The sequence below is a fragment of the Bidens hawaiensis genome, unplaced genomic scaffold, assembly GCF_021521415.1.
Source record: "Bidens hawaiensis isolate Kalapana, Puna unplaced genomic scaffold, B.hawaiensis_p1.1 tig00000905_1, whole genome shotgun sequence".
Lineage (NCBI taxonomy): Eukaryota > Viridiplantae > Streptophyta > Magnoliopsida > Asterales > Asteraceae > Bidens > Bidens hawaiensis.
Genome location: NW_027491053.1, coordinates 3,274,030 through 3,287,999, shown reverse-complemented (window position 1 = coordinate 3,287,999; position 13,970 = coordinate 3,274,030). Strand labels below are relative to the sequence as shown.

General features: G+C 37.2%; 1 protein-coding gene across 1 annotated transcript; it reads left to right on the top strand.

Annotated features, from left to right (window-relative positions):
- Positions 1-13,290: 13,290 nt before the first annotated feature.
- LOC143546858 (uncharacterized) lies at positions 13,291-13,725 on the top strand. Its single transcript, XM_077038427.1, has one exon. The coding sequence runs from the start codon at positions 13,291-13,293 to the stop codon at positions 13,723-13,725; it is 435 nt and encodes a 144-aa protein (XP_076894542.1).
- The last annotated feature ends 245 nt before the right edge of the window (positions 13,726-13,970 follow it).

The window sequence follows — 13,970 nt, the reverse complement described above, 5'->3', positions numbered from 1 at the left end:
TCATAAAACATGTTAGCACAAGAGCACCTTTTGATGTGAAAGCCATTTGTTTATATTGGATATTAGTTGAAAAAAAGATTATAGTTGTGTGTTGTGGTTGTAACTAAGATTTCTTATATAGCCATATACATTAAATACAAAAGATATTAATATCAAGACAGCTCTTTAATATATTACACTATAATATTACATACTAGTTTGAGCCCCTTGTGTTACTGGGTTTATTTAGGTTTTGCTTTTAATTGTTTTGTTATTTTGTATTTTGTAATGACTTGTTTTATTTTTTAGCGTAGTTTTGTTTTAACTTAATACGTATATATTAGTTTGTCGCCTTCATTATATTTTTTTTAAAACTTTTGGGCCTTTTCAATTGAGATGTGTAGGCTTTTTAGATTTTTAACAAACGAACATAAACGCACATGAACATGAACATGTTGATTTTTTTAAACGGACAAACATGAACACAAATATTTGTCTTATGAAAAAGGGGCGGTTGATGTAGGTGACGATAGTAGTTGATGCATGAGAGAGGAGGTTGAAGATGGTGGGTGGTAATCAGAAGTTAACTACGGCGATAAAGAATATGTAAAGGAGAGAATTTGAATTAGGATTTGATGATGAAAATGTTTCACAAATGAATGAGATGTTATAATCCATTTAAGGGCTATCTGGTTTTGGTGCCATGACCCGTAAAAATGATTGTTTGATGATTAAGGGGTTATTTCACAAATAAATGATGAGATGTTATAACTCGTTTTTAAGGGCTATCCGGGTTTGGTGAGATCCATGACCTGCGAAAATTATTGTTCGATGATTAAGGGGTTATTTCACAAATAAATGAGATATTATAATCCGTTTAAGGGCTATCCGAGTTTCATGAGACCCATAATCCGCGAAAATTATTGTTTGATGATTAAGAGGTTATTTCACGAGTAAATGAGATGCTTTAACCCATTTAAAGGCTATCCGAGTTTGGTAAGACCCATGACCCACGAAAACTATTGTTTGATTATGAAAGGGATTTAAACAAATGAGATGTTATAACCCATTTATGAACTATCCGAGTTTGGTATGACCCAAACCGGCGAATTCGGATCAAACCATGAGAAGACTCAAATCACAAATAAAATAATCTGGTGGCTTGTAATGTCACGCAAAATTTTTTGATAGGTATTTATATAAATAGATAGATATAATATTATAAGCACATAAGTTAAAGGTTTCAACTTTTTCGTTCAAAAATCACAATTAATATGCTTTATGTTAACTTTTTTAACAAATTACTTGATTTACTCTAATTGTTCTAGCTACATTTTTAAAATGCCTATTTTTTTCTTTTACCTCCAAAAGAACAAATCTATAATTTATCGAAAATATTTCCCTTTTTTTTCTTATAATATTTTGTTAATTTCTTTTTTCTTCATAACTTTTTATTCTAAAACTAATTTGTTGGTTAGTCAATGTGTTAATTTTTATAAAGTATAACCTTTTAATATAGATTTTATTTTATTATATGTTCAACTTTGTTAGTTTAGTTTAGTTATTTACTTTCTTATTTGTTTTTAACAAACAATTTAAATACTTTATTTCGGGGGTAAATGCACAAAAGTTGGTTTTGCTCAAGCCATGCCTTTCAACACCCCCTTTTCAAGTTTGTATTTTCCTCCACTTAAAATTTTTGTTTTGGCTTTTACTTTCAGTCACATGTATACACACTCACATATTCCACGTGATTATTTTATGGAAAAAGTTAAAAAATAAAGAGATTAAAAAATAAGAAATATAAGAAAGATTTGTGATCATACAAAAAATATTTAAAATAAATTCAAATAATAATAATAGAAAAATCATAACTTAAAATAGGAAAATTGGAAATAAATAATCCCAACTTTTGTATATTAACTGATAATAATCCCAATTTTAAAAATCACTACCGGCGGTCCCCAACTTTCAACTATTTTTGTCTCAATGGACCTCCGTTAAAAAACACATAATGCCGTTAAGTTCTTTTTCGAGTTTCAAACCGATGTTTTATGGCTTTTGATCGGACAAACGATACGATTCAACTGATGTAAAACTTATCACGAAACGATGATTCAAATGACATAATTTTTGTTAATTGGAAATTCAAACATCCGAATTGAAACATTGTTTCGTCGCTTGGATCGCCATTTCGTGATAAGTTTTACATCAGTCGAATCGTATCATTCTTCTGATCAAAATCCCTAAAACATCGATTTGAAACTCGGAAAAAAACTTAACGACGTTAAGTGTCTTTTAGCGAAGGTCATTGAGACAAAAATAGTTGAAAGTTAGGATCACTGTTAGTGATTTTTAAAGTTGGGATCATTATCGGCCAATACACAAAAGTTGAGATTATTTATTTCCAATTTACCCTCAAAATATAAGTAGAAACCGAAAAATTTTAAAAAACTAAAATATTTCCCCGTCATTTCCGAGGCACAATGCTGAAAAAAAGACAGACTGACGAAAGTGAACAAAAGACACAATAGATCGCAAAATATAATAGAATGCCGAACAAAATATAACACAATATTAAGAAAAAAAAAGACATAATGTCAAGGAAAAAAGACACAATCAATGATGAAAATAAACACAAAATGAGAAAGACAGTGGTGGAAACATTTTTGTGTTTTTACTTTTTTTGTTTTTTTATTAAATTTTGAGTTGTGATTTTTTAGTAATTTTTTTGAGAGGTTTATTTTTTTTACTACAAACCCTTCTTATCATTCTCATTTTTGTTCCCTTTTAGAATAACTTTTTTGTTACCTATATTTTAAAGTGAATTTTTATAAATTAAATTTTATATTTTTTAATCTTGAATTAGTTTTCAATTAATCTTAACTTCCTTTTAACCTTTTAAATTTCAAATCACTTAACCTCAAATGGTAGAGCTATGTTAAAGCATCTACAAAGACTATAAAAAGGTGGCGGTGATGGTAAGGTTGTTGAGTTGTAATCCATGTGACATGGGTTCGATTCTTCATGAGGTCGATTTTGAGGTATTTTCTTTTATCAAAATAGAAATGTTTTAAATATTAATTACTGTAACACCGCGAAAGTACCCCATCTAATTTTGGACTAAAAATGCCAAATCTGGAAATCTAGGGACTGAAAAGGAAAATTTTGATTTTTCGTGCATCTTCGCACAGCGCGAAGAAGAAGGCTGAGCAACTTCGTGCGTCGCGAAGTTGCTGGTAAACAATTCAAAGCTTATCCAGTTACGTGTCGAAATGTGTCGTTCCAGGATTGACATGCAAAATTTCGGCGCCGCCCATGCACCTTCGCGCGTCGCGAACCGACATGACCTGCATCTTCGCGTGTCGCGAAGATGCACAAGTCGAGGCTATAAATAGGCAGCTACGGGTTCAGCCCCATTCATCCCATTTTCACAGTATTTCTCACATAGTTAGCATTGGGAAGCGTGCTAGAGAGTTCTGAGGTGCCGAGGGCTGTTTCGCAAAGGAACGAGGTGTCGTTACACTGCCTAACGAGCTGTTGATTTCATAAAGCAAAGTACGAGCTGAACTGCTGTTGTTTTCTTAGTTCTTATTCACCGACTAGCCGACTAAGGTAGGATTATGGTTAAGTTACTTTATTATATAGTTATTAGAACACTAGTGTAAGACCCCGAATCCCGGGAATCCTACAGTTGGTAATCATATCCAAAATTCATAAAAATTTAAAACCAATAAAATTAGTTTTGTTTAGAACAAGTTCAGAGTAAATAACAGCGGAATAATAAGTATCAAGATTCCCAAAACTTAACAAAAGTTTATCCCAAATACATTTTATTTGAAAACCAGTTCAGAGTATAAATCAACGGAAAATCATAATTATTAAAACAAGTTCCCAAAACTTGGGAATTAAGCCAAAACCAAATTCTAATGTATTACGTATTAATTAAAAAGGACAATGTCCATTAACAAAACTTTCCGACTAGATATGCCTTCAACCGTCCCAGTAGCCTCAAGCATGTCCAAGCGGTAAACATCCTCCTCCTAACCTGAAACTCACACTAACATACACACAAAGTCAGCTTGAGCTAAGTGAGTTCAAGTTTTAATAATTGACATTCATAATAATCATTCCAAGAGTTTTAAATATAAAACGGGATATGAACAGTTAGGCCATCATCAACAATAAGTAGTCATACTTATATGTACATCCATATAATTATATCCCTATAAATATCATCCAAGTAATAACATCAGGGTCGAGCACACGCACAACCCAAACACATAACATCTCATCTAACATATGCAAACACAAAGTAGGCATACGTAAACATCCTTAGTCGATAACGACTAATTAACATCGCCATATATTGGCCATACAATAATACATGTATAAACATACGTATATATATTATTCCAAAGTATACCATAATACAATTAAGCTATCCTTAGTCACTAATGACCAACTAACATCCCTAATCATGGCCATATGGTAACACATGTGTAAACATACATACATAACATCCCAAGATGTACCACAATACAAGTAAGCCTAAGGACCATAAGGTAACACATGTGTATACATACATAATTAACCTCCCAAACATACCATAATACAAACAAGCCTATGGGAAATCGTTTAAACGGTTCATCATGTAAAATCAATTGGGTGTGTATGCTAGCCCAGAACTTGAAAAGAGTAAAAAGGGCTTCATGAACTCACCTGACACAAGGCACGAATTCACCACGAGCTAGAGAACCCCTAAGTATCCCCACAACTCAAAAGTGTGTCGGTTTCCATACAAACATTACTAACGACACCGAAAGGACTCGTTTATCCTACGAGACGTTCTAGCATGGTTCGAGTTACCTAAAGCCTCGACCTCATCAAACTCATTCATAACAGCCCCTGGGGCCTTATGTTTACAAACACGACCCTTAGATACTCCCGGGAGTAAAGAATTCCAAATCCTTAGTAGGGTAATTCGCCTCATGAGGCTTTAACTGCCTAGGGGCATAAGCTATGACTCGGCCTCGCTGCATCAGAACCCACCCAAGCCCCTGATAAGAGGCATCAGAAGAAACAACCAGATCGTCAGTGCCAATGGGTAAAGCTAGAATCGGAGCATGCGTCAACCTGTTCTTTAGTTCGAGGAAAGCCTCCTCCTGCTCAAAACCCCACACAAACTTAACGCTCTTCTTAGTCAACCTGGTCAACGACGAAGCGATTTTCGAAAAGTCGGGAATAAAGCGGCGGTATTACCCCGCCAAGCCCAGAAAGCTATGAATTTCGGACGGAGACTTAGGAGATCCCCATTCGTTTACGGCTTCCACCTTTGCAAGGTCAACCAAAATACCACTCGGGTTAATAACATGCCCCAAGAACTGAACCTCGCATAATTAAAGAACACTTAGGAAATTTTGTGTACAACTTATTCTTTCGCAGAGCTTCCAAAACTTCCGTGAGATGACCGGCGTGATCAGATTCGCTTTTGGAATACACAAGAATGTCGTCAATGAACATAATAACAGAACGATCAAGCATCGGCCTACACACCCGGTTCATAAGATCCATGAACGCAGTCGGTGCGTTGGTTAAAACGAAAGACATCACGAGAAATTCATACTGCCCATAACGAGTGCGGAAGGCAGTCTTAGGGATATCTTCCTCCCGAATTTTCAACTGATGATACCCAGACCTAAGGTCGATTTTCAAAAACCAACTAGCTCCTTGGAGCTGATTAATCAAGTCGTCGATCCTGGGTAGAGGGTACCGATTTTTCACAATGAGTTTGTTCAATTCACGGTAGTCGATGCACATCCGCATGCTACCGTCCTTCTTTTGACGAACAGGACCGGGGCACCCCAAGGTGAGATGCTCGGTCGAAAGAAGCCCTTGACAGGCAAGTCTTACAATTGAGTCATAAGTTCTTTCATTTCGTTTGGTGCTAGACGATAAGGGGCTCGAGCAACGGGTTTCGCACCTGGCACAAGGTCTATCTGGAACTCGACCTCGTGATCCGGTGGCACATCTGAAAAATCATCTAGAAATACATCCGGGAAATCCCGAACAATAGGAACATCACCGACGGTAGCCACCTCGGTTTTCACGTTTATAGCATACGCCAGATACGCCCCGCACCCCCGCTGCATCAGTTTTCCCGCCTTAAGCATAGATATGATATGTGGTGTCGCACCGTTCCGATCACCGAAGACCGCAATTTGGGTCCCATTCGGAGCCCTTAGATGTACAAGTTTCTAACCACAAATGATCTGAGCATCAACACTAGCAAGCCAATCCATCCCAAGCACCACGTCGAAACAACCCAGCGACATCAAATATGGCTGCACCGGAAATCTATATCCCGACAACTCGATGGAACAACCCTGAATAGCCCTAGACGCGGAAACGGACTTCCCTACGGCGACCTCAACCTCAAACACATCGACTACACGCTTAGGTAATTATTCAACGTGGAACATTAAGCGGTAGACACAAAAATTCCACCGGCACTCGAATTAAATTAGACCGAAGCTTGTAATTCATCAAGTAAAAAGGTATTTGGGATAACATTACACTCCTACTTAGCTAGACCGTTATACATACATTCTTGAAGTAGCGGGGAATTTAAGCGGTCAAGTACAAAGGAACCAAGAGTGACAGCATGCTACGCCTCAGCTAAACAATTACGCGTAAAGCGTTCGAGATGATGGGAAGTAAACAGGAGAATCTTAAGGGATGAGATGAACTTTAACGCTAACGAAACGAGAGTTAGCCATATCCTATCCCTACAGAGACGGAACCCTAACATAGTCAGACACAAGGAGTATTTAGAACATGGAAGGTAACGGTAAACTACTAATAACGTTGATCAAATGTTATTAATTGTTTACTTTACCCGCCCATCCTAAGCACCCTCTGCCCCTAACCATATCGGTATCCCATCTTACACTTAAGATATTATTCATGAAATGAAATCTTAAACTTGCAAGAATGACTACATAATTAAAATTTACCTCTTGGCATGCAGCTACTCGCGGTTAGCATTTCTAGTCCCTTTTTCTACAGTTCGAGTCTAAGCATTCGGGAATGCTCGGATCCCTCGAACTATTGCTCTGATACCAACTTGTAAGACCCTGAATCCCGGGAATCCTACGGTTGGTAATCATATCCAAAATTCATAAAAATTTAAAACCAATAAAATTAGTTTTGTTTAGAACAAATTCAGAGTAAATAACAGCGGAATAATAAGTATCAAGATTCACAAAACTTAACAAAAGTTTATCCCAAAGCAATACATTTTATTTGAAAACCAGTTCAGAGTATAAATCAGCGGAAAATCATAATTATTAAAACAAGTTCCCAAAACTTGGGAATTACGCCAAAACCAAATTCCAATGTATTACGTATTAATTAAAAAGGACAATGTTCATTAACAAAACTTTCCGAGTAGATATGCCTTCAACCGTCCCAGTAGCCTCGAGCACGTCCAAGCGGTAAACATCCTCCTCCTAACCTTAAACTCACACTAACATACACACAAAGTCAGCTTGAGCTGAGTGAGTTCAAGTTTTAATAATTGACATTCATAATAATCATTCCAAGAGTTTTAAATATAAAACGGGATATGAACAGTTAGGCCATCATCAACAATAAGTAGTCATACTTATATGTACATCCATATAATTATATCCCTATAAATATCATCCAAGTAATAATATCAGGGTCGAGCACACGTACAACCCAAACACATAACATCTCATCCAGGTAATAACATCAGGGTCGAGCACACGTACAACCGAAACACGTAACATCTCATCCAACGTATGCAAACACAAAGTAGGCATACGTAAACATCCTTAGTCGATAACGACTAATTAACATCGCCAATTATTGGCCATAAAATAGTACATGTATAAACATACGTATATATATTATTCCAAAGTATACCATACTACAAGTAAGCCATCCTTAGTCACTAATGACCAACTAACATCCCTAATCATGGCCATATGGTAACACATGTGTAAACATACATACATAACGTCCCAAGATGTACCACAATACAAGTAAGACTAAGGGCCATAAGGTAACACATGTGTATACATACATAACTAACCTCCCAAACATACCATAATATAAACAAGCCTATGGGAAATCGTTTAAACTGTTCATCATGTAAAATCAATTGGGTGTGTATGCTAGCCCAGAACTTGAAAAGAGTAAAAAGGGTTTCATGAACTCACCTGACACAAGGCATGAATTCACCACGAGCTAGAGAACCCCTAAGTATCCCCACAACTCAAAAGCGTGTCGGTTTCCATACAAACATTACTAACGACACCAAAAGGACTCGTTTATCCTACGAGACGTTCTCGCATGGTTCGAGTTACCTAAAGCCTCGACCTCATCAAACTCATTCATAACAGCCCCCGGGGCCTTAAGTTTACCAACACGACCCTTAGATACTCCCGGGAGTAAAGATTTCCCAAATTACACCCGGAAGCACTAGGTGATACTAACACGCGCGTTTAAGAGTTGTTTAGGCAATTAACATCCAAGTTAGCCCCATGTGGACCCAATATGATAAATTCACAGCCAGCAAGTCCACATGATGCTACACGAGTCAAATGGGTCGGTAACTCGCAAGCACAACGCACCAACTATTCAATAAACGCGAATGCGCGTTGTACTGACCCGTTTGAGTAACCGACAACCAATCCAGCCCCAATACTTATAAAAATCATTTTCCAACAGACCGTACATTAAACTGAAGCTATCCTAACTGAATTGGTCATCACTTACTTCATCCCTCGCGCTAAATGTAACAAATCGCAATTCTAGACAACCGAAAACTAGTTTTCAATCTACAACTAGTCACCAATAAAACGTACACCAATGGACATGATTTTAAAGTATGTTATACTAGACATAACTAGGAAGATGTTGGTGCAAAAACCTCCACCAAAACAGTCCCGAAATTTCTAAATTGGACAGCCACCCTGTTAGCCTAGAACAAGTTGTTTATCGATCAATACGCAAGATATAATGACCAAATAAGGTGTAAAAGACTTGGGGGAACATAAAAATAACCTTCAATTGAAGTTCTAGACCTTGGGAGCGGCTGGAAAAAAGAAAAACGAAGCTCTATTGCAGCTGCTCAAGTCCGATCGGCCAAGGAAGGGAGGAAGGATTAGGGTATTGTGATATAAAACTAAATGTTACATTCAAGCCCCTTGAAGTTGGAAATTATGCTAACTTGGGTGAAAAAGTTAAGAAATCCACTTACAGGAATGACATTAAAGCCCCCGAGGATTACTGAACAAGACCCGAGAGAAGTACATACTCAACAAAGCTTAAATCATTAAACCGAAAGTGACGGGTGTTGCAACTAGCTATAGTTATAGTCGTTAAACTTAACTGATTTTCCAAATAAATATTTTATTGAATATAATAATGTTACTTCTACGTGAAGTAATGTTATCAAAACTATTATTTTTACGGGCACGTAGTAAATGGAAGGGGGATATCATTAGTAGACTCTTCTTGTCTAAGGAAAGTAATTTGTACACATCCCAATCAACCGCGGGACCCGTTTGCTTACCTGGAGAAGTTTGCCAACGTGATATCCTTTATTAGGCCAAAGCGTGCTATTCCAAACATCATATGTAAATCCAACGTATCTTCATAAAACGACTATAACTCTACTAAGGTTAGGTCAGACCTAAGAGTCTGCTGATCAGACCTCGAGTCTGCTGAACTGAATCAGACCTAAGAATCTGCTGATCAGACCTCGAGTCTGCTGAACTGAAACAGGCTTTAAGTCTGCTGAATCTTACCAACTAGGTACTTATGCATGCCTATTATAATTATAGGTTAATAGCATACCGAGAGAAGAAGTTCTGATAACACCAACTGATAATACAAGGTGAACACGTTAACCTTTTATGGTCTGAACTGATTTTACTCTTGTAATAGATAGGTTGTTTATTGCAAAGAGTCTGATAAATGTTTACATGAGATTATTGTCTCTAAAATTGTTATAATACAAAATAGATAATAAAAAGCAACTCAGGCCGAATACACATGTGTCTGGATCCATACATAACTAATAATTGGCATACAAAACCAAGTAAGTCATAACCAGTTCTCCAACAGGGTTACATAGCCTAGGGGAAGGGTGTCTCTAAATAGGGGCTATGTACTCGGGGAACCTTTGAATTGTGTGTGTAGGGCGGTGGTACAAATCCTAGGAATGACAGGAATTCCTGCTGAGTTTGTTAAACAGATACTATATTTGTATTTAACGACTGTTATAAACTATTTTATCGAGTCAACGTTTCACCAGCATATAGCTGACGTGCTTTTCCAACCCATGCAAGTAATTAGATGACGATAAATGGTATACAAGGATTGGAGTCATTAGAAGATCGCTTGATATGGCTTGATTTTAAATATTATTAAATCCTTGTAATATTAATATCACTGTTTTGTAAAACTAAAACTCGGGTATTTAATTTCCGAGCAATTTTGATAATGTAAATTAATATTTTAATATTTAAAGACTTCCGCTAAAATAAACCCGCTACTCTGATATATTTACAAAACCAGATACCAACTCGGGATGTCGCACCCAGGCCCTGGATCGGGGTGTGATAGGTTGGTATCAGAGCCATCGGTTTCAGCGATTTAGGTATTAACATAATTAGTACCTAAGCTTTAACCATTTATCTAATAAGTAGGGATAAGTTATGATTGTTAGTCTACCTATCCCTAGTATATATTTGTGCTGATGTCGTATACGAATTATTACGGACAAAAACGAAGGGTAGCCAGAAGATCAAACCCTGCACCCTCGTCTGAGCAGTCTGACAAAGCTAGTACTAATTTTGGTCCCAAACGACCAACTGTATCGGTGAATCCAACTGAACCGGTGTATATGAATCCGGCTGATCCGAACCCTCTGAGTAATCCGATTCCAACAAATCCGATGTATCCTGTTGATCATATAGATCCGTATATGGCTTATGGAAGCCAACTACCGTATGCTCCATAATATCAAGCGACACTTCGGAAGGTATTCCGATGACTGGTACTCCAAACTATTATCCTTCTGGGATATGGAGGTACAAAATAGGGTTAAACAAGAAACAAGCACTAAATCCTCTAGTTGGATGGACTGCCATTCCAACCAGAGTATGTGGCACTTTGGATCACCGCCATCAGGTTATCAAATTATAGCTGGACCAAATCAAGGACCGATTCATTATTCTGAGGTTCCTAGTTTCCCACCGTACCGAGGACCTGTGCCAACTATATCTGAACAAGCAAACGAGATACAGGAAGAAGCCCGTTTCGTCGAGGAATTTTATACAACAAACATTCCTGACGAAGAAATGAAAGCTTATGTGGTGAATCCTCACCTGTACCCAAGGGAAACAGCTTATCTTTTTCCTTCTGCATCCGCACCCGTAAGGTATCCTAACCAACCCAACTCGGTGATGGATGAGCTAAGAAACGAAAGGATTAAAAAGAAGAAGATAAGTGATAAAATCATCAAGAAGTGTGATAAGATGAAGAGTCTGGTTAAGAAATGGTCTAGGGACTAGAATTATATTAATGTTTTCGTTTAAGCATGTTTTATTTCCTGTCCCTCTGTAATATGTTTATGAAAGAAATAAAATATCGTGTGTACCGTGTATTGAAACTGTGTATTTACTGGAATTACAGAATGTCTGATCAAAGAAACGAAAGCCAAAGGAGTCGAGCTGAGAAAGCCAAAACTCCTGAAAACAATAACAAATCAATTCCAGAAGAATACGTAGGGGGTATCCGCGAGATGATTAATGAAGCGGTTACACCATTAATTAAAGATGTTGTTACTCCGTTAATAAAAATGGTTCAAGAACACACGGCAAATTCTAAAAGTGTGGCCAAATTAAAATCAATGAAACAAGTACAACCGAGCCATAGTGTGTCTGTGCATTCAAAAAGAAAAGAATCAAAAGTGTTAAAAGATGAAAATGAAAAGAAAAATGAGGGCTACGAGAGCTCTACTGCAGATCATATTCCAGTTAAAGTGAAAAGAGTTAAAGTTGACACGGGATGTAAATTCAAAAACTTCCAGGTGTACAAACCGAAATAATTTTATGGAGAAAAAGGTGCGATTGTTACACTTCGCTGGCTGGAAGAAATGAAATCTATAGTTACTATCAGCAAATGTACCGAAGAGGAGAGTATCCAGTATTCATCCCAGATGTTCAAGGGAGAAGCACTGGAATGGTGGAATACTTTGATTGACGCGAAAGGAAGAAGCAATCTGTATAATCTCGAATGGAAAACTTTCAAAGAATTAACCAAGTAAAGGTTCTTTCGTGTTCACGAGATTGATCAGATTCAAACTAAGCTCTAGAATCATAAAGTTATTTGCACAAATATCAAGTAATACAACACCAAATTCCTTGAATATTGTCGACTCATACCTCATCTAGTCACTCCAGAATACAACAAAGTGACCCGATATATTTATGGTTTGCTTAAGGAAATCCGTGATCATGTGAGATCACACATGCTTGCAACGACCGAGTCTGCTATTGAGCTTACTTGTTATTTGATGGAGAGTATGATCAGGAATCGAGAGGAGGAAAGAAAGGTTGTGATTGAAAAGAAACGTGAAGTCGATGAGAAGAGAAAATTTGAAAAGGGAAAGGAAAGGTCAACTATGTCTAATCGATCGTTGTGTAAAAACTGTGGAAAACGACATGATGGGAGGTGTTTACAGTCTACTCCTAAGGTTGATGCCCGCAAGTTCGATCCATATTCAACTTGTAATTTTTGCAAGAGACCGGGTCACAAAGAAGAATATTGTAGGAAGAAATTGATCGTTTGTTTCGAATGTGGTGAGAGAGGACACTTCAGTGCTGAATGCACAAAGAAGAGATAGGTAATAGGTGGCGCCAATGGTAGTGGTGCCAGAAATGATGGAAAGAAAGCGAACACGCGTGCATTTATGCTAAATACTCATAAGGCTGGAGAATTACCAGACGTGATTACTGGTACGTTCCCTATGAATAATGTTTATGCTAGGGTTTTATTTGATTTAGGAGCTAATCAAAGTTTTATAGATTATAAGTTTTGTAATCTGTTAAATGAACCCCTAGCTAAGTTAAATAACCATTATGAAGTAGAAACGGCTAATGGAAATCTAATCCGGATATCTGAAGTATTAAATAGTTGTATTTGTTTAGCCGGACATGATATGCCAGTACAGTTATTACTTATGGAGTTACTAGATTAGATGTTATACTAGGAATGGATTGGCTAGCCACCAAACAAGCCCGAATTTTATGTAATGAGAAAACTATAGAAATACTAACTCCAAATAGGAAGATTATTCGAATAGCTGACGACAAGGAATCTGGTCAAATTGGAATCATTTCAAAAATCAAGGCAAGCCACTGTTTGGGTAAAGGTTGCCTAGCCTTTATGGCGTACGTAACTAAAGAGTCTGAACCTAAAAAGATGGAGGAAATTCCAATCGCTTCCGAATTTGAGTACGTAGTTCTTGATGAATTACCTGGAATCCCACCCGACCGAGAAGTTGAGTTTAGAATATATTTAAATTTGGGAACAGCTCTGCTAGCTAAGTCTCCCTACCGATTGGCACCGACTGAAATGAAAGAATTGAATAAGCAATTGGATGAGCTATTGGAGAAGGAGTTTATACGACCGAGTTCTTCGCCCTAGGGAGCTCCAATATTGTTTGTCAAAAAGAAAGACGGATCGACGAGAATGTGTATTGACTATCGAGAGTTGAATAAAGTTACGATCAATAATCGATATTCGTTACCGAGAATCGATGATCTATTTGATTAGCTTCAAGGAGCAAGTTGTTTTTCTAAGATTGATCTGAGATCCGGGTATCATCAACTGAAGGTTCAAGAAGAAGATATATCAAAGAAGGCATTTAGAACCCGATATGGACATTATGG